The following is a 27,829-nucleotide window of genomic DNA, read 5'->3' as shown; positions in this document are numbered from 1 at the left end:
AATGTGTAAATATGCATATACATATAATATTTAAGTGTTTATCTTTGAGTGTCTGTGATTATATATGTTTGTGTCTGAATATATGTGTTTCTAAGTGTTTTTGATGGCTGTATGCTATGCTTAGGTATGTGTGTGTGTATATCTATAAACATGTTTTGAATTTGTATGTATCCCTGATAACACACAAAGCAGATAAAATCCATGAGGTAAAGAGACTGGGTGGGTATCCTCTCTTGCTTTCTTGGTTGGGTTGCTGTCTTTGCCATGGAGACAGAATAATGTCATCGATGATGTCATAGAAGAAAGCCAGGATCCTAGTGAGCAAAGAAGCCCAGTGACCACTCAGACTGGGACTAGTGAAGGGCTTCAGCATAGCCCAAGCCAACTCTCACCAAACAGCTGGAGCACTGAGCCCCCTTGGGAACTGGAATCAAACCATGCAACACCACTTAATGGAGCAAGATAGGGAAAAGTCACCAGAGGAGTCTAACCTCAGCATGGCCAGCCCTGAGTCCACAGAGGAGAGCCTGAAAATATACTGGCCAGGTTGTTCAAAAGAAAGGGCAAAGGGTGGGACCCTGGGGAGGAAAGTCCTGGAGGGTGCTGGAAGGGAATGGGTTGCTCCTCGGTGCTATTAGGAAAGTGTGTTAGCCACTGAAATGGGTGCTAAGCATGACTGCAGCTGGTGTTGCAATATGAGATGATTTCAGGGGGCAATAAGATGAAAATGTAGCATGTTAATCATATATTTTAACATGCACTGGAAAAATCAGAATTAGCATGTTAATCCTGTGATATAACCAGTGATATAAATATACACCTCCACAATACATAAATTAAGTTTAAACCAGAATGCTTATTTGAAGCACTGTGACTTAGCTAGCAGCAAAGAATAACACTGCTGTGAGGGCTGAGTACCTGACACCATTCCTGACATTCTTGTCAGTCACTGAAATGGTCTCTGCCTTGGTTTCCTAATCTGTTAAATAAAAATCTCCACAGTTTACCTTCTAGATTATTTTTAAGATTAAAAGAGCCAAAACATGGCAAATGCTTACACTTACATATAAAAGATGGTGATTTCCAGGAGCAGGTGAGATGTCAGTCAGAGTAAAATGGAGACCCTTTACAAATGGTCAAAGGAAAGATGGGGCTAGAGAGCTTAGCCAAAGCCCTGTCCATCCATATGTAGCCTTTATTGAGGCATAATTTACATACACAAGCTTCACTGATATTCCAGTAGACAACTTGAATGATTTTTAGTAGGTGTATATATTTGCCTTAGCACCACCACATTCATGCTGCAAAATATTTCATCACTCCCAAAGTTCACTCCAATTCCTCTGGGGAACCATTAATCTATCCTCTCTGCATTGAGTTTTAGCTCTTCTAGAACATCACCTAAAGGCAACCTGTCTTCTTTTACTCTGCATCATGTATTAAAGATTCATCCAGGATCATCCTTTACGGGCGGCTCATTCCTTCATATCAATGAATAGGATCACACTGTATGGACAGGCTGCAGATGTTTGGACAGAGCACAGACCTTATACCAACTAACAGCACCCATCTGTCTATTCACCAGCTGTCCACTTTTTTTGGATTCGGTCAAGCCTTTGGCACTTCCATCCATACATTATTTGATCCTTCTCATCATATCCATAATTTATAAGTACATCTGTCTACTTAGAACCGGTTTGATCTTTATCACAGTCACAATTTATAGCTACATCTATTTATACATTATTTGTATAATTAATGTATAGTATAATATAAGTATTTCGATTGCCCCGCGAAACGGGCGTCATAGCTCCCGTTGATGATCACCCTGGGCCCCGGGAGGAGACGGGTACCTGCCGGAGGGCAACCCGAGCGGGAGGGTCCTGAAGGCGGGTGGTGGAGCTGACAAACGTGTCCTTCCACCGCAGAGCCCCGAAAAGCCAAGAAGTCACCTCTGCAGCCAGGGCCGGCCATTCCCTACAAGGAGGACCTGATCTTCGCCGCCGGGGCGGGCAGCAAGCTGAGCTTCAGCAGCTCCCTCACGTCCGACACGTCCTCTGAGTACCAGTCCTACTCCCAGTACCAGTCCTGCTTCTCCTCCAGCTACAGCGACGAGGACTGCCCGCAGCAGAGCGTGTTCGCCTTCTACACCCACGTGCGGACCGTGAGGGGCGTGGCCGTGGCCTGGGAGACCGAGGACGGCTTCCAGCCGGTGGGCGAGAAGCCCCGCATCCGGGAGGCCGAGTTCATTAGGAGGCAGCGGAGGAAAGGCTCCTCCTTCGAGATGGCATCCAACACCGACCTGCACTGGGATTTGGAGGACAGCAAGAACAACAGCTGCACCGACACGGACTCGGACGACGCGGATCTGCTGGATTCCTTAGAGTTCTGCCTGCAGGAGGTGCGGGAGCCCCCGGACTGGCTGGTCACCACCGACTACGGGCTTCGCTGCGTGGCCTGCTGCCGCGTCTTCCCCAGCCTCGAGGCGCTGCTGCAGCACGCCCAGTACGGAATCCAGGAGGGCTTCAGCTGCCAGATCTTCTTTGAGGAGATGCTGGAGAGACGGCTGGCCCAGAGTGAAGAGCAGGAGCAAGAGCCAGAGGAAGAGGAAGGGGAAGAGGAAGAGGAAGAGGAAGAGGAAGAGGAGGAGCAGATCCCTTCGGAGGAGGACAGTGAATGCCCCAGGCCCAGCCCCGAGTTGCAGCAGCAGCAGGAGTGAGCTGGCGGTGGTGTGCCCGGCCCTGCTCTCGCCTGGAGAACTGTGGTTGCTCCTTCCCCTAGCGGCAGGAGCGGAAGCCACCTGGTCAGGGAGAGAGAGAGGAGGGGCGGGGTGGGGGAGGGCCGTGAGAAAGGAAGGAGAGGAGGACCCCTTCCAAGGAACACAGAATTTCATCCAGAATCGGCCTCGAAACCTGATTTCAAAACGGTGGCCTTCAAGTATTTCCGACTCGAATGCATGATCTGAAGCTCTCGAGCATGTGACCACGGGATTTCTGTTTCTGCAGGTGAATCAAGCAGGCTGTGACTTCACATAAGGGCCGACTGCAAATGAAGCTTCAGCCTTATTCCCCGCCCCACTCCCCCACCCCCATTCTTAGCAACCCATCCATATCATATGCCCTAGTTCTATGTCTTATTTTCGTGGGATTAAACTTGAATGATCCACATTGTAAGGCAGATTCATTGGGTGAATAATTTGTGCTCCTGGAAAGCCATCGCCTCTGTAACGTTTCAAAGTAGCGGAGTGCATCCATGCCATGTGTGGGGAGTAGATTCAGAAGACTTGGAAGACTTGGCAATGGGTAAGTGTTGGAATCCAGGTGTGTGTCTGGTTGGAGGGGGGCGGGGAGGCTCAGCAAAGGAGTTTGCTCAGATGGACTTCTGGACTCCTAACAGGAGAGAATGGTGGACATGGTTGTATAAGAACTTTGTACTGCAAAGGAAGAAGCTCTGGAAGAAGATTGGCAGTGTGCATGCATGTTAGTGTATGTAAACATGTATGTAACACATATAGGTGTATGTATGACATGTGGAAGCCTAGGACATGTACTGTGTGCTAGGGGCAGGGATAACAGGGGTCAGTTAGGACATGGTCAATTCAAGATTCTAATAGCATTTTTAGTAGATCTGTTGGGTGGGAAGTGGTTTATGGTTCAGAACCCAGAAGGCAAGTCTGAATTAGAAGCATACATTAGGAGGTTGACAGCACATAGATCTAACCACAGTTGCAGCCAAAGAGTGGGTGCACAAAGGGGAGAAGGGAACATGAGTCAAGTTCATGTAGCCTATGAAGGAAAGAGACATAGGGTGGGGGTGCACTTCTTAGTTTTCTTCACAGTCAACAAAATTAAGATCATTTTGAAGTGGTATGAGCCAAATGCAGGGAGTGAGCTGAGGAGACGCATTTCACTGGGCACGTGAAGGATGCTGATGGTTCTGATGAGAATAGTCGTGGACCCAGAGGAGAAGAGGCCAGATGGACACCAGTCAGGGGTGTGCCAAGACAAAATAACAAAGACAAATAAAGGACAACTCTGACTGCAAGTTTTCTTAAAAGAGCAACAGGATGACTGAAAATCAGCAGAAATGTGGGGGTGACCAAGTTTATATACTAACGGGAATAATGCAGTTGGGAGAAGAGACTGATTCAGTAATAAGAAAAGATAGGGCATCTAAACAGGCTTCTGTTGACAGGCTGAATCTGAATAGCATATGTGAAGCGTGTTATTTGCATGTTAGATGGTCATTGTGGTGTTTCAAGAAAAGAGCCCTGCTCACGAGTGCAGTTCCTTTCCTTTAAGGACATAGAGCATCTCTGTGCTAAACTCTGATAGTTTCAAGTATGTACATTGTTCTTCACTACATCATGCAATATCATACCATACTCCAGTGAAACAGGGCCTGTGATTTGCTGTTTTAATCAGCGAGTAGGATGAGAAATTTGCAGGTCACACAGCTGGTGTACAGTGGAGTCAGATTTCACCCAGGAAACCTGGCTCCAGAATCTCTTCTCTATCCACCACTCTGAGAAGCAAAATTTTCACATAAGGACAGATGCACAGTATTTAGAAAAGCAAACACATGTCAGCTCTGCAGGCTGTATTTTCTTTGGATTAAGTAGCAGCAGCTGGGGAGATCAGGGAAAGATGATGGGCGTTCAGGACAAATGAAAGATGACAACAGCCTTGAGCAAGCAAAGTTGTGATGCAAAGGGAAAGAAGTTTGGCTGATACGAATGGGGAAAGGAGTGGATTAAATTATTCTTAGTGTAGTAACACCCTAAAAACAGTCACCTGAGTTAATACATGTGAGGTTTAAGTACATGTCTGCAGGGACCTGGGACTTCCACCAAGAGGAGAAGTGGGGTAAGAGGAAACTTTGATAGGATTTGAGAAATCTTAAGCATTTTATATCTAGAATTTTAGATTTTGTTTAGACCTTCAATCTCCCAAAACCATGGAAAAAGAACTCAACTATAAGAAACTTAGAAGAATCTAATGATAAAGTTTGGAAACATAAGATCTAAAAGTAAACATCACTTATAAACCTCTAATAATAGAGTACAAGAAGATAAATTCATGAACAATTTGGGGTTATTTCAAGAAGATATAGTTTAAAATTAAATATTTAACTCATTAAATATTATAACTATATGAAAGATTCAGTATTTCAGAAACACTAAAAGGTTATTTTGGTAGATGGTAAAATTATAATATTTAGAAGTAAACTCAGGTATATCAAGTTGATCCTCTTCAGAAAGGTTGCCAAAAAAATTAAGGGAAATAAAATTCTGTTTTATCAAGAGGTGCTAGGATAACTATGTTTTCATGCAAAAGAGTTGAGCTTGATCTTTACCTCACAACATAAAGATTAACTCAGAATGATAAAGACCAAAATGTAAAAAAAAGTATGAAGTCCTTAGAGAAAAACAGGCCTTAATATTTGTTACTTGATTTGTGATTTTTAAAATATAACAAGATCACAAGCAAACAAATGGTGCATAAGTAGGGTTTTATCAAAGTTAAAAACTTGTGTTCAAATTATACTACCAATAAATAAAATATAATTCACAAGATAAAACTGTTGCATATAACATATTTAATAAAGGTTTACTATCCAGAATGTCCAACTGTCTGCCAATCACAAATAGATAACTCAAAAAAATGGACAAAATATATGAGTGAACATGTTTTAACAAATGACCAAGAAATACATTAATAGATGCATAACATTATTAGTCCACAGGGAAAGAAGAATCAAAACCATTATTAGATGCCATTCCACATCCCCTAAAATTTCTATAATTAAAAAGACACTAAATTTGGGGATGATATGGACAAATTATTTTCATTGGGAGATCGTAGAATTGTACACACAAACACACAGACACACAATGGGATGCTTAAGAACATACTGTCAGTCTCTCAAGTTGAACACTTACGTGACCCTTGGGCCTGAAGCAATAGTGCAGCAGGTAGAATGTTTGCCTTGCACACGCCCTACCAGGGTTCAATCCCCAGCATCTGATATAGTTCCCTGAGCATCACCAGGAGGAATTCCTGAGTGCAGAGCCAGAAGCATTGCCGGGTGTGACCCAAAAGGTAAGCAAACACTTATGTAACCCAGTGATTAAGATCATTCAAAAGTATTTATACAAAAGTACACAAAAATATTGATAAAATTATTCATAAAGGCAAAAATGAGAAAATAACATGTCCATCATCAAATGGATAAAAAATAATGGCATATTTATGCACTAGAACAGTATATAATCAAAAGAATGCAGTACTGGTCCATGCTGTACCCTGAAATCTTACTTTGTGGAAAAATTCACACAAAAGTAATGTAGGGGCTAGAGCCATAGCACAGCGGGTAGGGCATTTGCCTTGCATGCGGCTGACCCAGGTTCAATTCCCAGCATTTCATAGGGTCCCCCGAGCACCACCAGGAGTAATTCCTGAGTGCAGAGCCAGGAGAAACCCCTGAGCATCATTGGGTGTAATCCAAAAAGGAAAAAAAAAAGTAAAATTCTGTATCTATATGGACTATTCAAATAAGCAAAAGCAAGTTAATGATTATTGCAGGGGATTTGGGGTAAAGAGAAATGGAAAATGACTACTAATGCTAATTATTTTTTTTTTTAGATGTAGTATTGCTATTCATTGATTAGGTTGACTGAATTAGGCACGAACACCTTTTTTTTTCTTTTTTATAAATTTATTTATTGAATCACTGTGAGAGCAATTACAAAACTTTTGGGTTTAAGTCTCGGTCATACAATGATGAAACACCCTCCCCTTCTCCAGTGCTCATTTTCCACCACAAAAATGAGTATGCCCTCCATCCCACACCTTCCCCCTACCTGTGGGGCAGATGATTTCCACATTACTCTCTCTCTCCTTTGATTCAATATTTCGACACCAGACCAACATTATTATTTGGGATTTTACCCCAACACTCAGATTTGCCGAAAAGGCAACCATAGACAATTTGTTTTCTATTGCTGGTTATGAATAATATATGATGTCACATGGCAGTAGTGGCCGTGCAATTTTGGAATTCCAAAATTTTAACAATTAAATCTGGAGGGATTTCTGCCAAAACCTGCTGGGTTCTGAGATTTGTTCCTGAGTCTCTGGGATCATGGCCATTAAGCAGCATGATCGGGAGCCAGAGAGGACGTTTGTGGGCAGCGACTAGGGGTCTCATTGGGGCAGGGAGGAAGGGACGGATCCACCCCCATCCCATGAGGCCCCACGTGTCTCATCACTGTGGGTCCAAACCTGACTTTCCAATGGCCTCTGGAGGATGGCTGCCACTGACCCGCCAGGGGGAAAAGGCCAAGGCACAAAACCTCTTCCCACCTGGGGTGGCCCAGTACCGGTAACTTACTGTGGGGACCAGATGTATTTCTGCCAAAATTCACTGGGTTCCGAGATTTGTTTCTGAGTCTCTTGGATCATGGCCGTTAAGCAGCTTGATCAGGAGCCAGAGAGGCTGTTCATGGGTGGCAACTTGGGGTCTTTCTGGGGGCTGGGAGGAAAGGGCCGGCTCCATCCCCATCCCGTGAGTCCCTGCATGTCTCATCACTGTGGGCCCAAATTGACTGTCCAATGGCCTCTGGAGGATGGCAGCCACTAAGCCACCAAAGGGAGCAGGCAGAGGGACAGGACCCTTTCCCCCCTGGTGTGGCCTGGCACTGGTAACTTACTGCAGGGACTGAACAGTTTGATCAGGAACCAGAGAGGCCTTGCCTCCAATTACATAGCTGAGCCAGAGGTGGTTTGTGGGTGTGTCTCCCACATACCTAACTTTTGGCCATTTACTTTCTTGGCAAACTTTGTCCCAAGTTGTTGGGGTCTGGTAAAAGGCACAACAGCAATTTTGGGGTATCTAGAAGTCTGAAGGCACCATCAGGATGCTGATGCACTCTCCTAACAGGTACAGATTGACCTGCTGGCGGCACCATTCCCCATGATTGATTTCTTAAGGTGATGCCTAATCCCACAAAAACTCACAAAAGTAGCCATACTAGTAACAAATCATAGAACCCTAAATTACTACTAGAGTAGTGTCAGTTCAATGACATTGAAACCTTCTTGGAACCCCCACATGAAAGTCTGAACAACTAGTTAGCAGCAGCAAAATTGAGTGTGATAGCTCCAAGAGGAAAGGAAGAAAGCAACAGCCAGCTGGTTTACCCAGAGTTCCTTGGTGGAGGAAATGGGTTGTGCATCAGAAAGACACACTCCAGGAAGCAGTGCAGTACCCCATCAAACTTAGTGAAGATAGTCCAGACAACTTCATCAGTACTAACCAGAACTATAACCTCTCAGATAAGCAATTTAGAGAGAACATGTTTAGGATGTTTATTGAGCTCAAAGAAACAATGGTACAAATACAAGAAAACATAAAGTCATATATAAGAAAACTACCGAGAATATCCTGCCCGCACGCAAAGCCTGGCAAGCTATCTGTGGCATATTCGATATGCCAAAAACAGTAAATACAATGGGTATCATTCCCATGACCCTGAAAGAGCCACCAATATGGCAGCAAAAGAAGGATGAGGAAGGAGAGGCTGATAAAATCTCAAGGCCAAACTAGGCCACCAAAACGAAGGATAAAAATGACTGTACTTTCACTGCACTTACACTGGTATTGGATGCATCCATTGAAGGCCTTATGGTGCAAACGCAAAAGATCAAGTCCAACATCATCGATCTGACTGAGACAAGAAGGCATCAATCATATGCCTTTTTCACTGGAGAAGAACTGTTCCTTTGAACATGCGACAAAAGAGGTGTGGGTGTCCTTGTCAACACGAACTTGGCCATGAGCATTGATTCATTCGAATGCCTAACAACCCAAATTGGATGATTACACTTGAATAGATGTGGCTTACTGCTGGCAGTTTCTATCTACGTTGTCACCACACACCAACATCCAATTATGATGAAGGAGAAATTGAGAAGTTCTACATGGAGCTAGAGAAGTTCTGTAAAGACCACACCTTCTACAAGATCACCGTCGATGATTTTAATGCCAAAATAGGACAGAGAAGATCAGCTGAAGAACTCCACATTGGGACACATGGCCCAGAATGGAACGAACAGGCTGAGAGACTATCTGAGTTCATCACATCGACCAAGACCTTCCATGGTAACTCACAGTTCCAAGGGAATGGATCTAAACATTGGGCATGGGAGTGTCCCAGTGAATGGTTCAACAATGAAATTGACCACATCATATTCAACCGATGGTTTTGCCTGACCAATGTTGCTGTTGTCCCAAAATTCCAAATGGGATAGGACCACTGTCTCCTTCATGCAAAATTCTACTTCATGAAGTAGGGAGAAAGGGCTGCAAAGTCTAAGAAGAGAACTCCCAGAATAACCACAAACTGGGACCTCTTTGGCACTATTGCTGCAACAAGGGAAGATGCTGTTGTTCACAACATTGAAAAGGAATACAATGGACTGGTTCAGCACCTCCATGAATGTGCAAGGAACGCTGAGAGAGAGATAGCCACAAAAAGATGTCTGTCTTCGAAAACTTTTGAGCTAATTCGCCAACGTGACTTGGCGCAAGCCTCAGGCAAATGCAAGCAAATATCCGAGCTTGCAAAGCAATGCAGAGAAGCAATAAAGGAAGACCTCAAAGAGAGAAGAGCATCAGTTCTGGCAGATGTGGCAGAAGCCGGGAAAAGCATCCGCAATGCCCGCCAACTACAAGACCAAGATATCTGCCCTCTGACATCCTTATGGATCTATCACATTTTCCAGAAGGGCAATGGAGAAGATTATCCATGACTTCTACTCGGATCTCTTCGATAACCACATCCACCTGCCCACATACCAAATATTGCAGAATGGATATGTCGTTCCCAGTGTTCTCCCTTCCGAGATCCGACATGCCATTTCTTTGGTAAAGGAGCGAACAGCATCCGGCCCAGACAAGGTCAGACCTGGACACCTGAATAACCTGCCACCAGTACTCATTAATCCACTAGATCGGCTATTCACACGTTACCTGTCTGAATGCAAGGTCCCATTCCAATGGAAAACCAGCAGGACTGTACTACTGTACAAGAAGGGAGACATCGACGACATTAGCAATTATCACCCGATCTGCCTGTTGTCTGTCATCTACAAGCTGTTCACTCAAGTCATCCTGAATAGAATTGGCAGAACACTAGATGAAAGACAACCATACAAGCAAGCCAGCTACCAGAAAGGATTCAGCATGATATACCATATCCACACAGTAACCAAACTCATTGAAGTTTCTCCAGAGTTCAAGATGCCGCTCAGTCTAATGTTCATTGATTAAAAGAAGGCCTTTGATTCTGTTGAGACTGAAGCAGTCATTGAAGCCCTAGCCAAACAGGGCGTTCAAACTCAATACATTAGGATCCTCCATGAGCGGTATTATGGATTCACTACCAGGATCTCACCATTCTACTTGGAAGTGATCATTCATGTCAAGAGAGGGGTTTGGCAGGGTGATACCATTTCAGTGAAACTCTTCAGTGCCACCCTGGAGAACATCATGCGACTACTGGAATGGGAAGGAATGGGAGCGAAGATAGACAGTCGGCAACTACACCACCTCAGCTTCACTGGTGACATCGTTCTAAGGACACCAAACATTAGCCAAGCAACACAAACGCTGGCCGACTTCAACCGTGACTGTGGAAAGGTTGGACTCCGGCTGAATCTCACCAAAACAATATTTATGAGAAACAGTCTCATTCCTGCTTGAGCAAATCGATAAGTAATGGGATGTCAAATGATCAAGAAAACTACAATCAAAACTGATAGAAATAAAAAGTTTAGTAAGTGAAATAACTCAATGGAAGGCAATTGACAATAAAATCAGTGAGCTCCAAGAGGACACACAGGAAATCTCTAGAAAACAAATATGATGAAATTCTCAAAAGCAATTAACAGAAGATGAGAGATCGATGGGATAAGTTCAAGAGGAACAACCTAAGCATCATCAGAGTCTGAAGAACAGGAAGGAAATTCTCATAAAAAATAACTGGTCAAAGAAACTACAGCTAAGAAGTTCCTAGAGTTGAGGAAGTTGAGGAGTATATGCACACAGGTTCATGAGATATGAATGGTACCAGCCATAAAAGATCCAAATAAGAATACTCCAAGACACATCATAATTATAAAAGTCAAAGATAGAGATAGCAAAATCAAAGAAGGAAATTACAAAGGTGCTTGCTTAAGAGTCACAGCAGAGGAACCAGAATGATGGTACAGCGGTCGGCCTTGCATAAGGCCAACCAGCATTTGCGCCACAGCATCCCTTATCATCCCTCAAACTCTGTCAGAAATAACTACTGAGTGCAGAGTCAGGAGTAAACCCTGAACATTTCCTGGTTTGACCCAAACCCCCCTTCCCTCCCAAACAAGGATTCAGAGTAGATTTGTCAATTGAGACCCTGCATATTTGAATATAATGGTGGAATATAGTGAAAAACAAAACCCAATTATATGAACACTTCATTAAGAATACTCTACCCAGACAGGCTGGAGCGATAGCACAGCGGGTAGGGCGTTCGCCTTACAAGCGGCCAACATGGCCGACCCGAGTTCGATTCCTCCGCCGCCCCTCTCGGAGAGCCCGGCAAGCTACCGAGAGTATTCGATATGCCAGACACAGTAACAACAAAGTCTCCAATGGAGACGTTACTGGGCCCGCTCGAGCAAATCGACGATCAACGGGAGGGCCTTTACCTTTACCTTTACCCAGACAGACTGTCATTCAGATTTGAAAGGACAATATAGAGTTGATGGATAAGCAGCTCAAGAACTTCATAGTCTCTTCCCAGGGTGGTGAAAATTTTGGAAATATATACAGTGATTATTACAAAACTTTAAATATATGTTGAAGTAAACTGAATGTGGTAAAAGATTAAATATTATGGAATATGAATTGCTTCTAATGTACAAATACGTGTACTAATTTTATCAATCATTATAAATTTCATAAACAGATTTTTTCAGATGATATGGAAAACTTATCTCAAACTAAATGACAAAAAATCCACAGGTATGTCCATTAAATTAAGATAAAATATGTTCTTTTTTACAATGCTTATTTAACATTGTTATGAAAATTGCACTTAATAAATTATGCCAAAGTGTTACATAGAATGGACAAAAAGCTAGATTTTCAAGAATTCCAATGTGCCTATCTTGCAAGCTTGTAAGTCAATTAAGAAACATAAAATTAGAGGTAAAGCATATAGGAAGGATGTGAAAGTGCTGGAGTGATAATCTGGGAGATAAGGCACTTGCCTTACATGAAGCTATATGCATAGTGACCCTGTTTCAAATCCTTGGCAGTACATACTGTCTTGTGAGCACTGCCAGGGGACAGTCCTGAGCACAGAGTCAGTAATGGCTTCCGAACACTGCCAGGTATGGCCAAACACCTGAAACCATCCAAAGGAAGGATGAAAAAACATTTGTTGTGTATTAAATGTGACTAGTAATAATGAAGTAATATGTAAACTATTTTATTCATTAGATAAACATTTGTGAAAATATTGCAAGTACAATGAAATGGTAAAATGATTTGTCAAATTAAATTTTTCTTGTAATTTATAGTATATTTAGCTCTTCATATCCAGAAAGTATGACTTTTGCCATAAAAATTTAATAAACTATTCAAACATTGTCTCTTTGGAGACCTTCTCCATTCACATTTGTGGCCTTGCAGACCACCCTTGAAAAACCCTATTTCTTAACATTTTAATTCTTGGTTCTTCTGAAATAAAAAGGCTTTGATTTTTAAGAACATTTGATAATGGAAGAGAACTCAGCCAACTCCAGATAGTTAAACTGCAAAACTGTGTGTGTGTGTGTGTGTGTGTGTGTGTGTGTGTGTGTGTGTTTGTGTGGTGTCCTCATTTCTTATAAAGGTTGAAAGCTGTATGTGAGAAAAAAAATTTGGGAGAGAACTTTTATGGGAGTTAGATGAGAAAAAGGATAATGACTATGAACAAGGCTCTGCAGGTCCAAGGAGAAGTATTACAGATGTCTGAAGAAAAGGTGAGAAAGGCAGATAGGAGACAGGAGGGAAAAAATGGCTGTGGTAAGAGTTATGCATTGGCAGGGAAATATTATATCATAAAGAGGTCCTGGTAAAAGGCTACAAGGCAAAAGAGGAGGGTTTCTATCAAATTTTTGTAAGAATATTGAGTGATTGTCCTTTCCACAGGAATCAGCAACCTCTTCACAGAATAGGTGCTTAGGAATGGATTCTGTTATAGATTAAATTGTGACTTCATATTGAAATCCCAAACTCTATCTCGTGGGGACTATATGAAGGCTAAACCTCCATTTCTTACTATATTTTGGATTTATGGCTATATCTGTTGGTATTCAGGCATCACTCCTGGTGATACTCTCAGGGGACCATCTGCAGTGCCAAGGATCAGAATTGGGGTTGGACAAAACCTGCAAGGAAAGAACTTTTGTCTCTGTGTTAGGAGATAGATACTTTTAACAGGTAAATTAATTTGATTTTTAAGAAGTAAAGTCACTAAGGTGTTCCTTAATCCAAAATGACTAGTGTGACTACAACGAGAAGAGGAAGACATGGCATACAGGCAGAGGGCCATGTGAAGGCACATGGATAAGATGGTCCTCTACCTGCCAAGGATAGAGCTAAAATAATTCACCCTGATAACACCTAAATCTCCAGTTGATCTCTGGTTGACCATGGTCTAATGGAACTGTGATACAACAAATGTCTTTAAGTCACTGGTCTACGGTATCATTGTTAGTTGAGCAATTTGATATAGATACTGGAGAAGGTCTTTGGTTTCAAGTGGGGAGCTGCCTGCTCCCAGGTCCTTACTTAGGAGAGCAAGCTCACAGTGAGTAGTCAGTGCTCACTGATGCCAGGGATGGAATAAATACATTTGGGAACCAGTAGCTGACTTTCAGCAAACACACAGCTGCCTACAGGCCCTGAGCGTGCAGAATGCATTGCATACCCTTGAGAAAGGGTTTTGCATAAGGAATTTTCTACATAAGGGTGTGGTAGTACGGGGATAGGTTAAGAGAACATTGTATGCTCTCTTTAATTCTCTCCTAAACATCTAAAAGTTACCCTTCCTTAGTGAGATGATGCTTTGGGTACAGGGATGATGATGATCTGAGTATGTTGAGCTATAAGGAAGTGGAAATAACATTTTTGAACAAATTACAGCTCAAAGCCTGGCGCCAGGAGTCAGACCCCATGAGCAAACCTGTGTGCATGTGTGTTTGTAAATATATGAATACATGTGTAAGTGCATGTGCGTGTATGAATTGATGGTATGATTGAATGCATGTGAGTGTATATGGTGTGCATATTTACTTGTGTGTGCATGTGTGAGAGTTTATGTGTGTGGGGGGGTGTGACTTGTATGTGTGCATGTGACAATCATGCTATCTGGCTTGGGGCAGAACACAAGACCTAGAAAGAAGGCCCTTGTAAACTGCTCAAATGCAGTGTTAATGCCCAAAGACACGGTGCTATACTAATGGATCTTCTGTGTTGCCTGCCCAAACATCATTCAAGAACTGCTCATTCATAATATCACCAGACCTGACACAGTATTTGGAAAACTTGAGTATCAGCCTTTTAAAGGCCACAGCCTTTCTTACAGAGCCTTCACTGAGTTAAGTTTTTCTGCATACCTAATAACTTAAACAACATAAGCCCAAAACAATCAAGTATTTTGCTTTAAACTAGGAAAAAAGTTCTGTTAAATACAACTGTAACAGTGAGGAAACCCTTATAACATTGGTTTTATGTGACTGCTGAACTTGGTGATTACAAAACCAAGTTGCCTCCTAAGTCACTGAATGAAAGTGGCTTCTTTTGGGACAGGTGCATCCTCACTGGAATATGCCAGGATGACACTAGGTCCTGGAAGAATATAGGTAGAATAAACATGCAAAGCTTTACCTTTTAGGTATACTTATGCTTACCAATCTAAATGCAAGCAGGTACCCAGGAATCAGGTAGCACTAGGTGTTTATAAGATGCTGATCTAGATAACCCATGTGTTGTCACTTGTTGCCCCAGGTTTTCCTAAAACTTATGGAAAGCTTTAGGGAGTGTGGAACACCTCAGGGCTGCTAAAAGGATGAGGTTTGAGAAACATAGCCTGTGAGTACTCCTGTGGAACACTCCACATTCATCACACCAACATCCAGTTGCCACTTTGCCCATACCTAGGGCCTAGACTCAGGTAGGTGGATCACAGGAATTAGTGAGATCCAGTGTGAGGACTTGAGAGGCTCACAATTTATGCACGGATGACTTTCTAGGTTCCCAAAATCACACAGGAACTTTCAAGTCCTGTGTCCTGTGCTAAAACCATGCTATTCCCTAGTCTAAAATAAGCCTTCACTGTCTCCTCCAGGTCCTTCCAACACCCTTCAAGGCAGAGGATCCCAAATGTATTTGGGATCTACTGCTCTCTCCTGAGAAACAAAATTACTGTGCCCCAGTAATTACCCAAAATTACCTTTTAAAAGCAAACAAACAGGGAGTGCTGCTTTTCCACCTCCTCCTCAATTTTCCCCAAGGCTATTATTGCCCCCATGGCTCTTCCTAGGGTTGGGAGCAGTACTGGTTCTGTCTAGTTAGGGAAACGGTGTTTTCATGCAGTTTAAAGTTATCTACACTCTCAAGGGTTTCAGCACCATCTGAAAAGAAAGTGGGCCTGCCTCTGTTGTGGTCAATGATAAAATCTACCTACTTCCTTATTCCTTACTCTTCCCAATATCTTCTATCAGGAGCCTTCCAGAATTCTAGGGCCATTTCTTTCAGCATTCAGCCAGCCAGCAAGAGTCCCTGACATCAGCTTAACAGTCACTGCACAGTGTGAAAGTCGCCAATAAGGCTGGGTTGAAAAAGTTAGTTTTCTCTAACAAGACAGGCTGCCAGGCACACAACTTCACATTTCTTGTCTCTAGGGAAAAACCCGTGTGTGCCATGTTTTTCTCCTTGTGCAGAGAAAGATTGGAAAGAGTCACTATTGGTGGCTTCCAGTGTTTCTTTCTGAATGGAAGGATGAGATGCCTGCAGCCTTTGTATGCTGAGCTCAGCTTTCTAATTCCCCACCCCTGCCCCATTCTATCGGCTGAACTAAATCCTCTTTAACCCAGGTTTTCTCTTTGTTCATTCTCTTTTAGTGGCAATTCAAGCATGCAGCAAACTGCTTGCAGCGGTAAATGCTGGTAAGCAGGATGGAGAATGTAGTCTTAAAATTTTCTTGTATGTATCCAGACTGAAAACGCAGCCAAACTCCTGTTGCATACTTTAGTAGGGGATTGTTGACTTTTCCTAGATGACTTTAATTTAAGAATATATTTATTGCCATATTAAGCTGCTTATAAAAACCACACACCACATTTTTATGTCAGACTTAGATTTTAGCAGACAACTGAATAACGAAGAGAAGAAAAGGGATCTGCACTCCCCAGCCTCACATGTGATAACAGAACACAGGTGTTTTGAGGGAATTGGGATTTTTAAGGTTCTTCCCACAGTGTCTGGTAAATGTGGATTTGCTGAACAGTCCCCTCTGTGTATCTAAGACTTCACAGGGGCCTGGGTCAGCTTCAAAACAATCCGAATGTTCATCAGGGAAACTCAGACAAGAAGTTTTTAGAAAAAGTCATTTTTCCCTATAATTGGTTTATATTGTTTTTATAACTCAGAACACAGACCCAATAAATTCAGAGGATGGGTAACTAAGCTGATGTAGAATTCGCATGTTATCCCGAGCTTGTCAGTGAAGGAGTAGGTGGTAGAATGAAGACTTTGTTATTGAAGCCCAGATTATCTGGGTCACTGCCTGTGTCTCCCTGGGGACTGGTTATATTCCCCAGTTCCTGTGACATGTAGCCAAGATCTTACTTTGATGGTAGATTATTTGAAAGCTGAAAAGTACTCAGCAGCACATAGATGAAAACAAAACAATGCAGTGGATTGAAGAACTGTCAGAAAAGCACTTACCAGACCCCAATTTCTGTAGTTCTACTTTCTGACAATGAGAAACTTAAGCAAAGGTGGGAACTTAGGTTGAATTCTGGGTTAAATGTCTGCTTGCTTCTGGAAAGGGAGACTAATGCTTGGAAAGGATGCAATGACCAAAGCAGAAAGTGCTTCTCCCAGAGTGTCCAGCATGTGTGAAGGACTTCTTTGCCTGGCACTGTCCATTGCAAACACAAAGGTTGATCAGTCGCTCCCCATATGTTACCTTCATCTGGAAAAAAAGATGTTCAGAGGAGTTCCTCTGCCAGGGAACTCCAGCTGCTACTGAGTGCGCTTTCAGAATCAGGGCTCCCCTTGGCAGGTGTGAATCCACATTCAGATAGAACACGCAGAGCCCCACATGGGTTTTCTCATCCGAGATCTCCCAGGAACAGGGTTGAGGCTTAGACATTCCTGCCCAGTGGCTTCCATGTACAGGTCTGGAAGTCTCTTGGAAGTCTGAGTCAGTGGGACACTTGTGACCCCTGAACGTCCTGTTAATGCCATCAGATCCAAGAATTTTGCAGTGAGTTTGCTGCCAGTCATTCACCAATCTACCTGGGGATCCAAGCTGTTCATTCTAAACAGCTGTCCGCATGGGACCTTTCAGGGTCCTGCTCCTGGGCAGATCTTCCAGCTAGAAGGGCAGTCTGGGGAGCCTGGGAAATGCCTGAGCTTTGGAGGCATCAAAAAAGGTGGCACCATCGTTTGGGGTGGCAGAGGCCAATGGTTCCTCTGAGACACAGTGGCATTGCTAGGCATTTGCACCTTTCTCTCCACGCCTCTTCTCCTCATCACTATTCTATCCTCCTCCAGGGATCCGCTCGGAGGCAGGACCACTTTTACAGAAGCCACCCACACACCTAGATACAGAGATCCTCCGGGATGCTAAGCCCTCAGGTGTAGAACCTTCAGGAAAAGACACTCTCCGGTGTGCCCTGCCTCCAGTTCATTCAGGGAGCTTTGACAGGTAGTCTCTGCTGTAGCTGGGCGTATCTCACCCGATCTTCCAAACTAGCCCCGGAGGGACAGAGGGACAAGCATCTCCCTTTGTCCTGTCGTTCAACAAGAAACCCAGGCATGTGGAGATGAAGGGTGGTCCTTGGGCCTCTCAGTGCCAAAACCCAGAGACACAGCGCAGAGGAACGTAGGTGACAGGGCCTCAGGAGGAGGACAGCTGAGCATAGATGGGTGTCCCTCCTCCCGAACCCCTGTCCCCTAGACCCACCGCCCCCTCAGGGGGCAGTGTCCTGTATTCCTTCCCTGCCGCGATCTCCTCTCTGAACGTCAGTTTTCTCGTCGGTGAAATGGGGATGGTGGGAACAAGCCACCCACGGGTGGAGGAGCCAAGCGGTGGCCCCCGCCCCAGCGGCTCGGGAACAGCAGAGGGGGCGGGCGGCCGGAGGGGCGGGCCGGGGCCGGGGCCGGGCCGGGGCCAGGGACGCGGCGGGCCCGGGGCGGGGGGCGGGCGCGGGGCGGGCCGGGCGGCGGCGAGACGGGCGCGCGGCGGCCGCTCCCGCGTCACTGCGCCGGTGGCGGCGGCGGGGAGATGCGGCTCGCGGCGCTGGTGGCGGCCGTGCTGCTGGCGCGGGCTCCGGCGCCGGGTAAGCGCGGGGGGCAGGCGGCGGGCAGGCGGGCAGGCGGGTGGGCGAGCTCAGCCTGCGCCGGGGAGGCCGGGGCTCGGCGCTCGGGGCTCGGGCCTGGCCCGGAGGCCCCGCCGTCTGCGGGCCGCCCCCTCCCCGCGCGTCCCCAACTCTGCGCGGCTGCGGGGCGGCCCCGGCGGGACAGGGGCGAGGTCAGCAGGACGGCGCCAGCCCTCGTGGGGGATTGTTTGCTCGAATCTCCCCCACTGTGCTGGCGGGTCAGAGCCGGCAGCAACTTCTCCCGGGCTCCCGCAGAGAGTTCCCTGGCAGCCGGGGCAGCCGCGAGGGGTGCTGCCCTCCTTGGGGTGGCAGGGACGCCGGGCACCTGGCGGGGGGCGTTGGGGGGTGGGGGGCGCGAGGCTGCAGAGATCGGTGCCCCGGGGGCCGGATGCCCCAGGCCAAAGCCCCGCGCCCCCCGTCCCATCCCCGCCCCCGCCCTCCTTGGTCTCAGGGCAGCTTCTCCCCCCCTACGCTTCTGACTTCTCTTGGGAGTTTCTGCAACTCGCCTCTAAGTTGCTGAAACGTTTCTCTTCCAAGGCTGCCGGCCTTGGGACTGGGAGAGTCAGGCCGGCTGAGATCATCATGGTAATAGACACACGGACCCGCGGCGTCCACATTTACTGGGGGTCTGTGGGCGATCCAGGATGGTGCTCCTTTATCTCCGGTAATCACACCCCTCCAAAGCAAGCGGAACTCCTGCGGGAGCTGGGAAGGCTGGTTTCTGTCCACGGCTCCCAGGTCCTTCGATGCTTTAAGGAATGGAAGTATCGCGTAATGAAGATGCTTAGCGTTAGAAGTTAGAAAAGTTTATGGGGAAGTAGAAGAGAAACTTCCCAGCCAGGGAGGAACTCAGTATAGCACCAAGTTAAGTATGGCTCTTCTATTATTTTTTTTTTTTTGGTGGTGGGGGGTTCTTTATAGGAAAACTGAGTCTTTCAAGTGATAAGATTAACATCCAAAGAGACAAGACTGTTACAGAGAATGCTAGGGTTTTATAAAGCTGGTCTGGCTAGTTTAGGGCCTTTTAGGTTGTCTTTCTGATCCTTGGCCTAGATATTGCCCATTATCTTTTCATTTCCTGTGAGCGAAAGTTCCAGGCAGAATCTAAGATCTTGGGAAACTGTTAACTTCCCATTCTCAGAAAGAACCCAGGAATTTGTTAGAATGTTTCAACTACGGGACGGAGATAGGGGAAACTGAGGTTTCCTCTTTCAAAACTAAGGCAACCGTGCATATAGTTAGGTGATTTACAAATGGACTTGATTAAGCTTGCCAGAAACCTCAGGGAGAGATTGAGGATGCTGAGTTCCACGTCCAAGACTTTAAGTCATTGGACTTGTAAGTGGGAGAGTTGGGTTTGAATCCAGGAAACCTGTCTTTGGGCTCTGAGCGTTGATTTTGTTTGTTCATTTTGTTTTGGGCTGCCCTGGATGGTGCTCAGGGCTTACTCCTGGCTCTGCACTGAGGGAATCAGGAATCACTCCTGACATGGGCCCAGGGGGGATCTTATCCCTCATGAGTACTGGGGATCAAACTCAGGTAGACTGCATGAAAGATAAGCACCTTACTCACGCTCCTATCTCTCCAGCTTCCCTGTGTTTATACATGTCCAGGCATGTGGTCTGTGTTCTGTAGCTATAAAGTTCAGTAGTTTCCCTACGGTGGTCTGACTTTAAGTGGTGGCTCTGGCATTTGAGTTGGCTTGGGTGAAAATCTGAGTATCAGGGACCTGGGCCACTTTAGTTCACCCACTATCCCCTGGTTATGGCATATGGGGCTCTCCAGAAAGTGGAGTTGCAGAGAACAACGCCCCCCCCCCCCCTTTTGCTCTGGTCACTGGCTTGTCTAATAATCAAGGAAGGTTTGACTAGGATGGGTAGTTCAGACTGCTCTAGAAACTTGTGGAATAGCTGCAGCCAGAGGAATGCTTGGTGGTACACAAACCTTCCTCCCCCGGGCTCCAGGACCTTCTAAATACTAGATACCCTCAGATAGGGAAGCCTCAGAAAGCAGCTTTGGGGGGCATTCAGACTGTGTTCAAACCAGAAAGAATTGAGAGCGAGAGTTTTAGAACTTTCAGAGTCAGCCCTGGCTGTACCCAAAGCAACACCTGGGATAATGTGGAAAGCTACAGCTTGCATAGTGCTTCCTCATAGCTCCCTCATGATCCATAGTCATGAGGAAGGGTCTCTGAACTGGGGCAATTTTCTGCCAGTTTGGGGTAGAGAAGAATATTTTTAAAAAATTTCTTTTAATGTGGGCTGGAGCGATAGCACAGCGGGTAGGGCATTTGCCTTGCACACGGGTTTGATTCCTCGTCTCTCTCGGAGAGCCCAACAAGCTACTGAGAGTATCCCGCCCACAAGGCAGAGCCTGGAAAAAGCAGTAACAACAATGGAAATGTTACTGGTGCCCGCTCAAGCAAATCAGTGAACAAGGGGAGAACAGTGACAGTGCTACAGTGCTTCTTTTAAGGTAGACAAAAACCACAACTGTTGATCCAATTCTAGAGTTGAAATTGATTAGATTAAAGAACTCCAATTAAAAGGAAATGCGCCTGCCACAGAGGCAGGGGCTGAGGGTTGGGGTGAGGATACTGGGAACATTGGTGGTGGAGAATGGGCACTGGTGGAGGGGTGGGTACTCAATCATTGTATGATTGAAACGTAAGCACGAAAGTTTGAGTCTGTAACTGTACCTCACGGTGATTCACTAAAAAAAAAAGAAGATAAATTCTAGAAAGTCACATTATAACACTGTCCCTAAAGTCAATATTACCATATTGTAGACTGAGAACTTTTAAGTGGTGTAGCACAGATGTGAGTGATCCTATCACAGTTAAAGAAGGGGAAGAAACCCAAAATGTAAATTATAAAATGGATTAATAAATGCTTTTGTTAATAAAATATATCACTATCACTATCATCCCATTGTTCATTGATTTACTCAAGTGGGCGCCAGTAATGTCTCCATTCATCCCTATCACGTGCTAGTGTAGCCCGATGGTATTTTGGGGGCTCTTTCAAGGTCAGGGGAATGAGGACCATCATTGTTACTATTTTTGGCATATCGAATACGCCATGGGTAGCTTGCCAGGCTCCGCTTTGTGGGCGGGATACTCTCCGTAACTTGCCGGGCTCTCCAAGAGGGATGGAGGCTTTTGGGGAAGCCTCTAATCACCTTTACAGGTGTTCCCAGTCAGGCATATATGTGGGCAGGATACTCTCGGTAGCCTGCCGGGTTCTCTGAGAGCAAGAACTAGACAATAAGAGGTCGCGCGACCACGTGTTTCTGGGAGCTTGGTTTTATAGTCTCTGGATCTTGGCTGTTGATGGGGTTACACAGCAATTGGTGTGTGTAACTGTTTAGCTACTGGAAGATGGGGGGTCTTGGTGGAGGAGGCCCAGTCCCGATCGGAGCAGGCTTGGAGATCTCAGCCCCAAGTCCTGCACACCTGGGTTCCTCTGCCAGTTCCTTCATGTGTGAGGCTCGTCCGAGTGTGTAGAGTGTGGTCTCAGCATGGTATGGCTGGGTCCCGGAGGTCTTCATCTGCCTGGGCTCTGCTCATGACAGAGGGAAACTCAACCCGCTCCCTCCAAGGGGCCCCGGTGAGGACAGCTAGGCGCGGGGACAGGAGACTGCATTGTTCTCCTCTAGGAGCTTGGTTTTTAGAATATATAATGCTGAAAAACTGAAAAACAGCTTGTTTTTTTTTTTTTTTTGCTTTTTGGGTCACACTTGGCAATGCACAGGGGTTACTCCTGGCTCTGTGCTCAGGAATTACTCCTGGCGGTGCTCAAGGGACCATATCGGATGCTGGGAATTGAAGCCGGGTTGGCCATGTGCAAGGCAAATGCCCTACCCGTTGTGCTATTGCTCCAGTCCCTGAAAGACAGTTTTAACCCTGAATACTTTGACACACTTTTTTTCCCCAAAAGAGAAAATTAAAAAAAAAATACTCTTTCCACCCATTACTGGGCCTGCTCGAGCAAATGGATGAACAATGGGAGGACTGTGACCGAAATAAATAAATAACTTCGGTTCTGCTTTGGGGCAGGAGTTGGGTTGGGGATGGAAACATCCAAAATATGGTGGTGAGAAGGTGTAATGGTGGGATTGGTTTTCGATTATCAAATGTAATCAAATATTATGAACTACTTCGATCATTGTATAACTGAAACCCAAGCACAAAAAATTGTAAGTCTACAACTGTACCTCATGGTGTTTCACTAATAAAAATTTAAGAAAAAAAATATTGTGAACTACTTTATAAAAATAAAATAAAATTAGAAAAACTCCAATATTAAAATCAATAAGTATTAAAAAATCCATTTTTTTGGTGAAAATTGTTATATCTCATCACAGGATTGTTAAGTCCTTGTCTAAGAATTGACTAAGCTCTTTGTTGCTAGTTGAGCCTTCTGTGTTATTCTTATTTTTTGTTGAGTTCATTTGGCTTCTTTTGTTACTTTTCCATCCAATTTGGTGTGCCCCTATTGGAATTTCAGTGTTGAGGAGTTAGGAGGTGTTGTGTATGCGGCCATGTAGTCCAGAGAATTCAGGATCCTAGGTCAGGGCCAATGAGTTGCTGTGGTGGCAGCTGTGGAATGTGGGTGTGGCTGCTGGGGCATCTAGATGTACTGGGGAGGCTGGTGGGGGCAGACTGCCCATCCTGACTCCCAAGAAGACACAGGTACCAGCGTTCTCAGCCCGTGCACTGGGATACCTGAAATTATCCGCAACTTGGCTTCTCTGCAGAGAATGTTAGTGAAGTGGTGGAGCTGAGCCTTTGGCATGGCTGTAGCTATGGGGTATGGGTGCTTTGGCAGAGTGGGTACTTGGCCCTGAGCTGGGACAGTCCCTGCCAGTTTGGGCTGGAGCAGGATCTTAGTGCTCAACCAGCCTCTCCTCTCTATTTTGCAGAAATGCAAATCAAGGGGCAAAACATTTCCATGCTTTTTGGCGGTTGGGAGTTGTCTTTGAAGAGGCATTGTCCTGGTTTGCATTTCAGCTTTCCCACATTTGATGTGACCTTGAGTCAGGGGCTTAACCTTTCTGGGCCTCTGTCCTTTTGTTGGTAAGATGAGGATAAACACACCTACAGCTAGATTAAGAAAATACATCTGGAGTGCATAGAACAGTATTTGGCATAGAATTCACACCAGACAAATGGTTGCTTTTACCACTGGTCCAAGCTGTGTGTAGGATCTGGGTGAGAGCTGTGTTTTGGGTAGGAGCTTAACTGAGGGTCTGGCCCTGTAGGCAGGTTTGGTAGCCCCTCTGTGTGTTGATCATTGGGTCCCAGGTTTTGAGTCTTAAAAGTAAAGGTAAAGGCCCTCCCGTTGATCGTCTATTTGCTCGAGCGGGCCCAGTAACGTCTCCATTGGAGACTTTGTTGTTACTGTGTCTGGCATATCGAATACTCTTGGTAGCTTGCCGGGCTCTCCGAGAGGGGCAGAGGAATCGAACTCGGGTCGGCCATGTTGGCCGCTTGTAAGGCGAATGCCCTTCCCGCTGTGCTATCTCTCCAGCCAACTTTGTCATGAACCCAAGTTATCCTTTAGCTGGGAGTGAGATACCTGCTGCTCATTGGCACAGACAACTTGTGTGCTGATAAATTCAGGGGCTCTTGACCCTCTGATGTGAGTGGGGCAGTTTCTTCATTAGAGAGGGGTGTGGTGCCCAAAGTCCCTTGGTAAATTAATGGTTCAGCCAGATCATTCTTTTTCCTGGGTCAGGGGAAGGGCACATGACCATGCCCACCTCTGGCCCTCAGCAGGAGAAATCCTGCATTCCTGGAAATTGCCATCCTTCACTTCATAATGAATGAGAGGACAGGAAAGAGGAAGGGAAAGAAAAGAAGGAGAGAGGGAGGGGAAGAGGAAGGAAAGACATATACACTCAGGATAGAGGGGCTGGTCCTGAATGAATAGCTGCTGTCCTGTTTGGCTCCATGGACATCCTTTTGTTCTGTGTTAGTCTTTTTCATGATATTATCCAGACAGGAACAGGAATTTAAACCCCATAAATATGTTACATAGAATTCAAAGTTCACTTCGAAGCAAAAGCAGCTATATAGTTTGTAGGATCCAGTGCAGAATGGAAAGGTTTATTCAAAATTAGTAATAGTTTTAGAGTGCAATAGCAGATATTGAATCAATTTGGGACCCCTCTAGATAATAGAATCCAGTGTGACCGGAATTACGTTTCCTTGAAGTCCTGCCCACCCCCTGTCACTGGTCAGCTTGTGTGCATGTTCAATGACTCCCTCTGCCCAGCTCCCAGACATGCGATACTTAGAGGTGTCTTCTCACCGGAACCTTACACCATCAGCTCAGGCATTATTTTCCCCTTTTTCAGACAGATGAAAACACAGAGTCAGTGAAGGTCTTAGAACTAACAGATTTCCAGTCTGCTTTTTCAGGATGCCAACCCCTTGCTGTTGGCCCAGTTCCACCATGGGTCCCATGTGTCCCATGCCCTGCCGATGTCCGTCCCACAGGAAAGGATGGGGCCTGTGCTTGTTAAAGGGCCCAGTTGTGGGGGGGAGGTTCTCTTCCTACATCCAAGTATGCTGGACCAGCACGGACTGCCTGGACAGGGTGACCTGCACTCCCCCCTCCAAAGACACTGATCTTTCTATTGCCAGTCTATACCTCCTGCCTCAGGGTTTTCTTGGACCCCGAAGAACAGATTAGGACTTGATTTCCTTGTTCTTTCTTTTTTCATTATTTTTTTGTTGATGAGGGGCAGGATGGGTGTATATGTTCAGAGGGTCATTATGAGGCTCTGGAGTTCAAACCAGAGTCAGCTGTGTACAAGGCTAGGACCGGAAGGGCCTTGTTATGTCTTTCAGGCCCAGGTTTTAGTTTTCCTAAGCCCTGGCCACCTCAGTATGGCACGTGGCATTGCATGTACTCACAGACTTCTGGATCTTCCCCCTGTGACTAGCTGCCTTATTCCCAGGACTCTTAGCCCTCACGTTAGAAATGTCTGCTCAGTCACAGTATCCCGCTCTCCCCATTGTTCTGCCAATATCTGTATAAGGACGAAGTGAACAAAACTTTGGTTAAGGCTTAATCTAGTGGGAAGTGGAACTCTGAGTATGGAGATGCCCCAGTGAGTGTGTGGGATGGAGTTTGCCTCCCACATCCATTCTTTGCAATAGTGGAGTGGAAAATAAGCAGTGAACTTCTTCTCTTTCCTAGGCCAGGGAAGAGGCACATCTGCTGTAAGGGGCTGTTCCCTTGCCATGCTCAGTGGATGGAGACGGGCTAGCACCCTATGCCCTCTGCTTGGACTAGGTTTGCTTGGCTTGCCCCCTACCCTAAAGGAGGTGTGTGCTTTCTCCTGAGACTGAGAGCCAGAAGGGGTAAGACCTGGACATGATTGACACCGTGGGCTAGTCAGCTGCATCTGTGTGCTGGTGGTGTCCGGTGTCCTCTCTCTCTCTGCTGATTCTGGGTGTGCTGTGATATGAGGGATGGGTAGCCAAAGTGGGTGACCCTCTCTTTCCATGTCTAACATGAGATTTGCTTCTGGGTGCTGGGCACTGGGTTCTCCCCTGCCTTTTATCCCCTTCTGTTGGTGGTGTCACATTTTCCAGCTGCATGCATAGAGCGGGGGCTTGGCTGGATCTGAGCAGCCCTCTTTAGTGTTGGCAGGTCTTTGTTGAACACCTGAAATTTTGGGAAAGCTCAGCACACGCATAACCCCCATATCCTGAGAGACTCTGTTTTCTAACACTGTTTTCAACCTCTCCCTTGCTGTGGCCCCTTCTGGCCTTGTTTCCTTCTTCTGTACTTACTCCCTACCCTATTCCCGGCTCCTACACCCCCAGCCCACTGTCCTACTCACTGATGCCTTACTCTCATAACATGACCTTCTTATCTCATACCATGACCCTCCATTTACACAGACTTATACAGCTCCCCTACCCACCCATCCATTGTGCCCTAAGGTCCCCTATTGAGATACATTGCTCTAACAAAGCTTTAGGACTCTGAGGTGCCCTGGAGTATCCCAATGTCAATCGTACCCCTGAGCCCCTGTCAATAAGTTCATGTTGAAAGTGGGTGGGTGTAATTTCTGGGCTGGTGACACCGTAGCACTGGAAGAGCTTTCTGGGAGCTGGCATATGTTGTTTTCTTGGTACTGCTATGTGAAGATGCCCCAGAGTGAGATCGTAAACCATAATTTCTCAGTTGAGGGCCATGTGGCCCCTCTGTGGGCTCTCAGGATATTCCAAAGGGGCCACAGGCAAAAATTGCCTAAAATGGGGCCTCCAGCATGAAACCTGTAGGATGGGAGCCACAGGGGGGAAGCCCGGTGGAAAGAGGTTAAGAAACATTACATTGGCTTTCTTCACAGGACTTTTGTTTTTCCTCACACCAGGAAGCCAGTCTGAGAGGTACTGGGTGTTTTCTCCCGAGGCCTGTCTCTGTGGTTTGCAGCGGGCCACCTTCTCTGTGTCTTCTCTTCTCTTGTCTCTGCATGTTTGTGTCCTTGATTTTGGAACACAGCTTGTGGTGCTTAGAACTTACTTCTGGCTCTCAGGGATCACTCCCGGCAGCCTCGGGAGACCATATGGGATGCAAGGGATCAAACCCAGGTGAGCCATGTGCAAGGCAAGCACCTGCCACTGTCCTATTTCTCTGGCCCCTCAACGCTCTTCTAAGGAGAATACCAGCCAGTGCTGGAAGGGCTCCCACCTTGGTGTCTTCACTCTTCCAATCTCACCTTAAAGCATCCATTTCCACATACAGCCACACACAAGAACTGGGGCTTCCATGTAGGGACTGGAGGGAGACACCCACCAGCTCATAACAAGTCTTTGTGGGAGAAACAAATGCTTGGGCCATTGGTGTAAGAGAAGATGGGCTCAGTAGAGGCAGAAGGTCTGCTGGTTGGAAGAAAATGGGGGAGGCCTCTCCTTTGGGAAATGGTTTCATTCCCTTTCTTGAGAGCTGCTGATTCCTATCCTCAGATGCGGAAGTGGAAGGGTTACTAGTTTGCCTCCAGGATGGAATCTGGCCTCACAGGGCGACTGGAGCACTTGGCACGTCTCTGGGTTTCAGTCACTATAAATAATCCCTCCCTCATGCAGTGCTAATAGGAGAGTGGGGTGT

At 45.8% G+C, this 27,829-nt stretch overlaps 2 protein-coding genes across 2 annotated transcripts in view; both read left to right on the top strand.

Moving 5' to 3' along the window:
• The first annotated feature begins 437 nt into the window (after positions 1 to 437).
• On the top strand, positions 438 to 18,032 carry FAM170B (family with sequence similarity 170 member B). Its single transcript, XM_056130436.1, has 4 exons — positions 438 to 546; positions 1,929 to 2,589; positions 16,215 to 16,249; positions 17,875 to 18,032. The coding sequence occupies exons 1-4, from the start codon at positions 438 to 440 to the stop codon at positions 18,030 to 18,032; spliced, it is 963 nt and encodes a 320-aa protein (XP_055986411.1).
• A 516-nt stretch (positions 18,033 to 18,548) lies between these two features.
• The window catches only part of VSTM4 (V-set and transmembrane domain containing 4), a 94,132-nt gene continuing 84,851 nt past the window's right edge, over positions 18,549 to 27,829 (top strand). The window contains exon 1 of the mRNA XM_056130476.1: positions 18,549 to 18,662. Within this exon, the coding sequence (XP_055986451.1) occupies positions 18,608 to 18,662 (55 nt within the window). The 5' untranslated portion in view covers positions 18,549 to 18,607. The remainder of the gene's footprint in view (positions 18,663 to 27,829) is intronic.

Source organism: Sorex fumeus, unplaced genomic scaffold (assembly GCF_029834395.1).
Source record: "Sorex fumeus unplaced genomic scaffold, SorFum_2.1 ptg000078l, whole genome shotgun sequence".
NCBI lineage: Eukaryota > Metazoa > Chordata > Mammalia > Eulipotyphla > Soricidae > Sorex > Sorex fumeus.
The sequence above is the reverse complement of the archived record's forward strand: the minus strand, read 5'-3'. Positions and strand labels throughout refer to the sequence as shown.

Excerpts from the sequence above, each read along its gene's own strand:
- FAM170B (XM_056130436.1), top strand. The coding sequence starts at position 438 with ATGCAACACCACTTAATGGAGCAAGATAGGGAAAAGTCACCAGAGGAG. Across the intron at positions 2,590-16,214 it reads GCCCAGAGTGAAGAGCAGGA|TGGCAATTCAAGCATGCAGC; the intron begins GCAAGAGCCAGA and ends ATTCTCTTTTAG. Across the intron at positions 16,250-17,874 it reads GCAGCAAACTGCTTGCAGCG|GGATCCGCTCGGAGGCAGGA; the intron begins GTAAATGCTGGT and ends ATCCTCCTCCAG.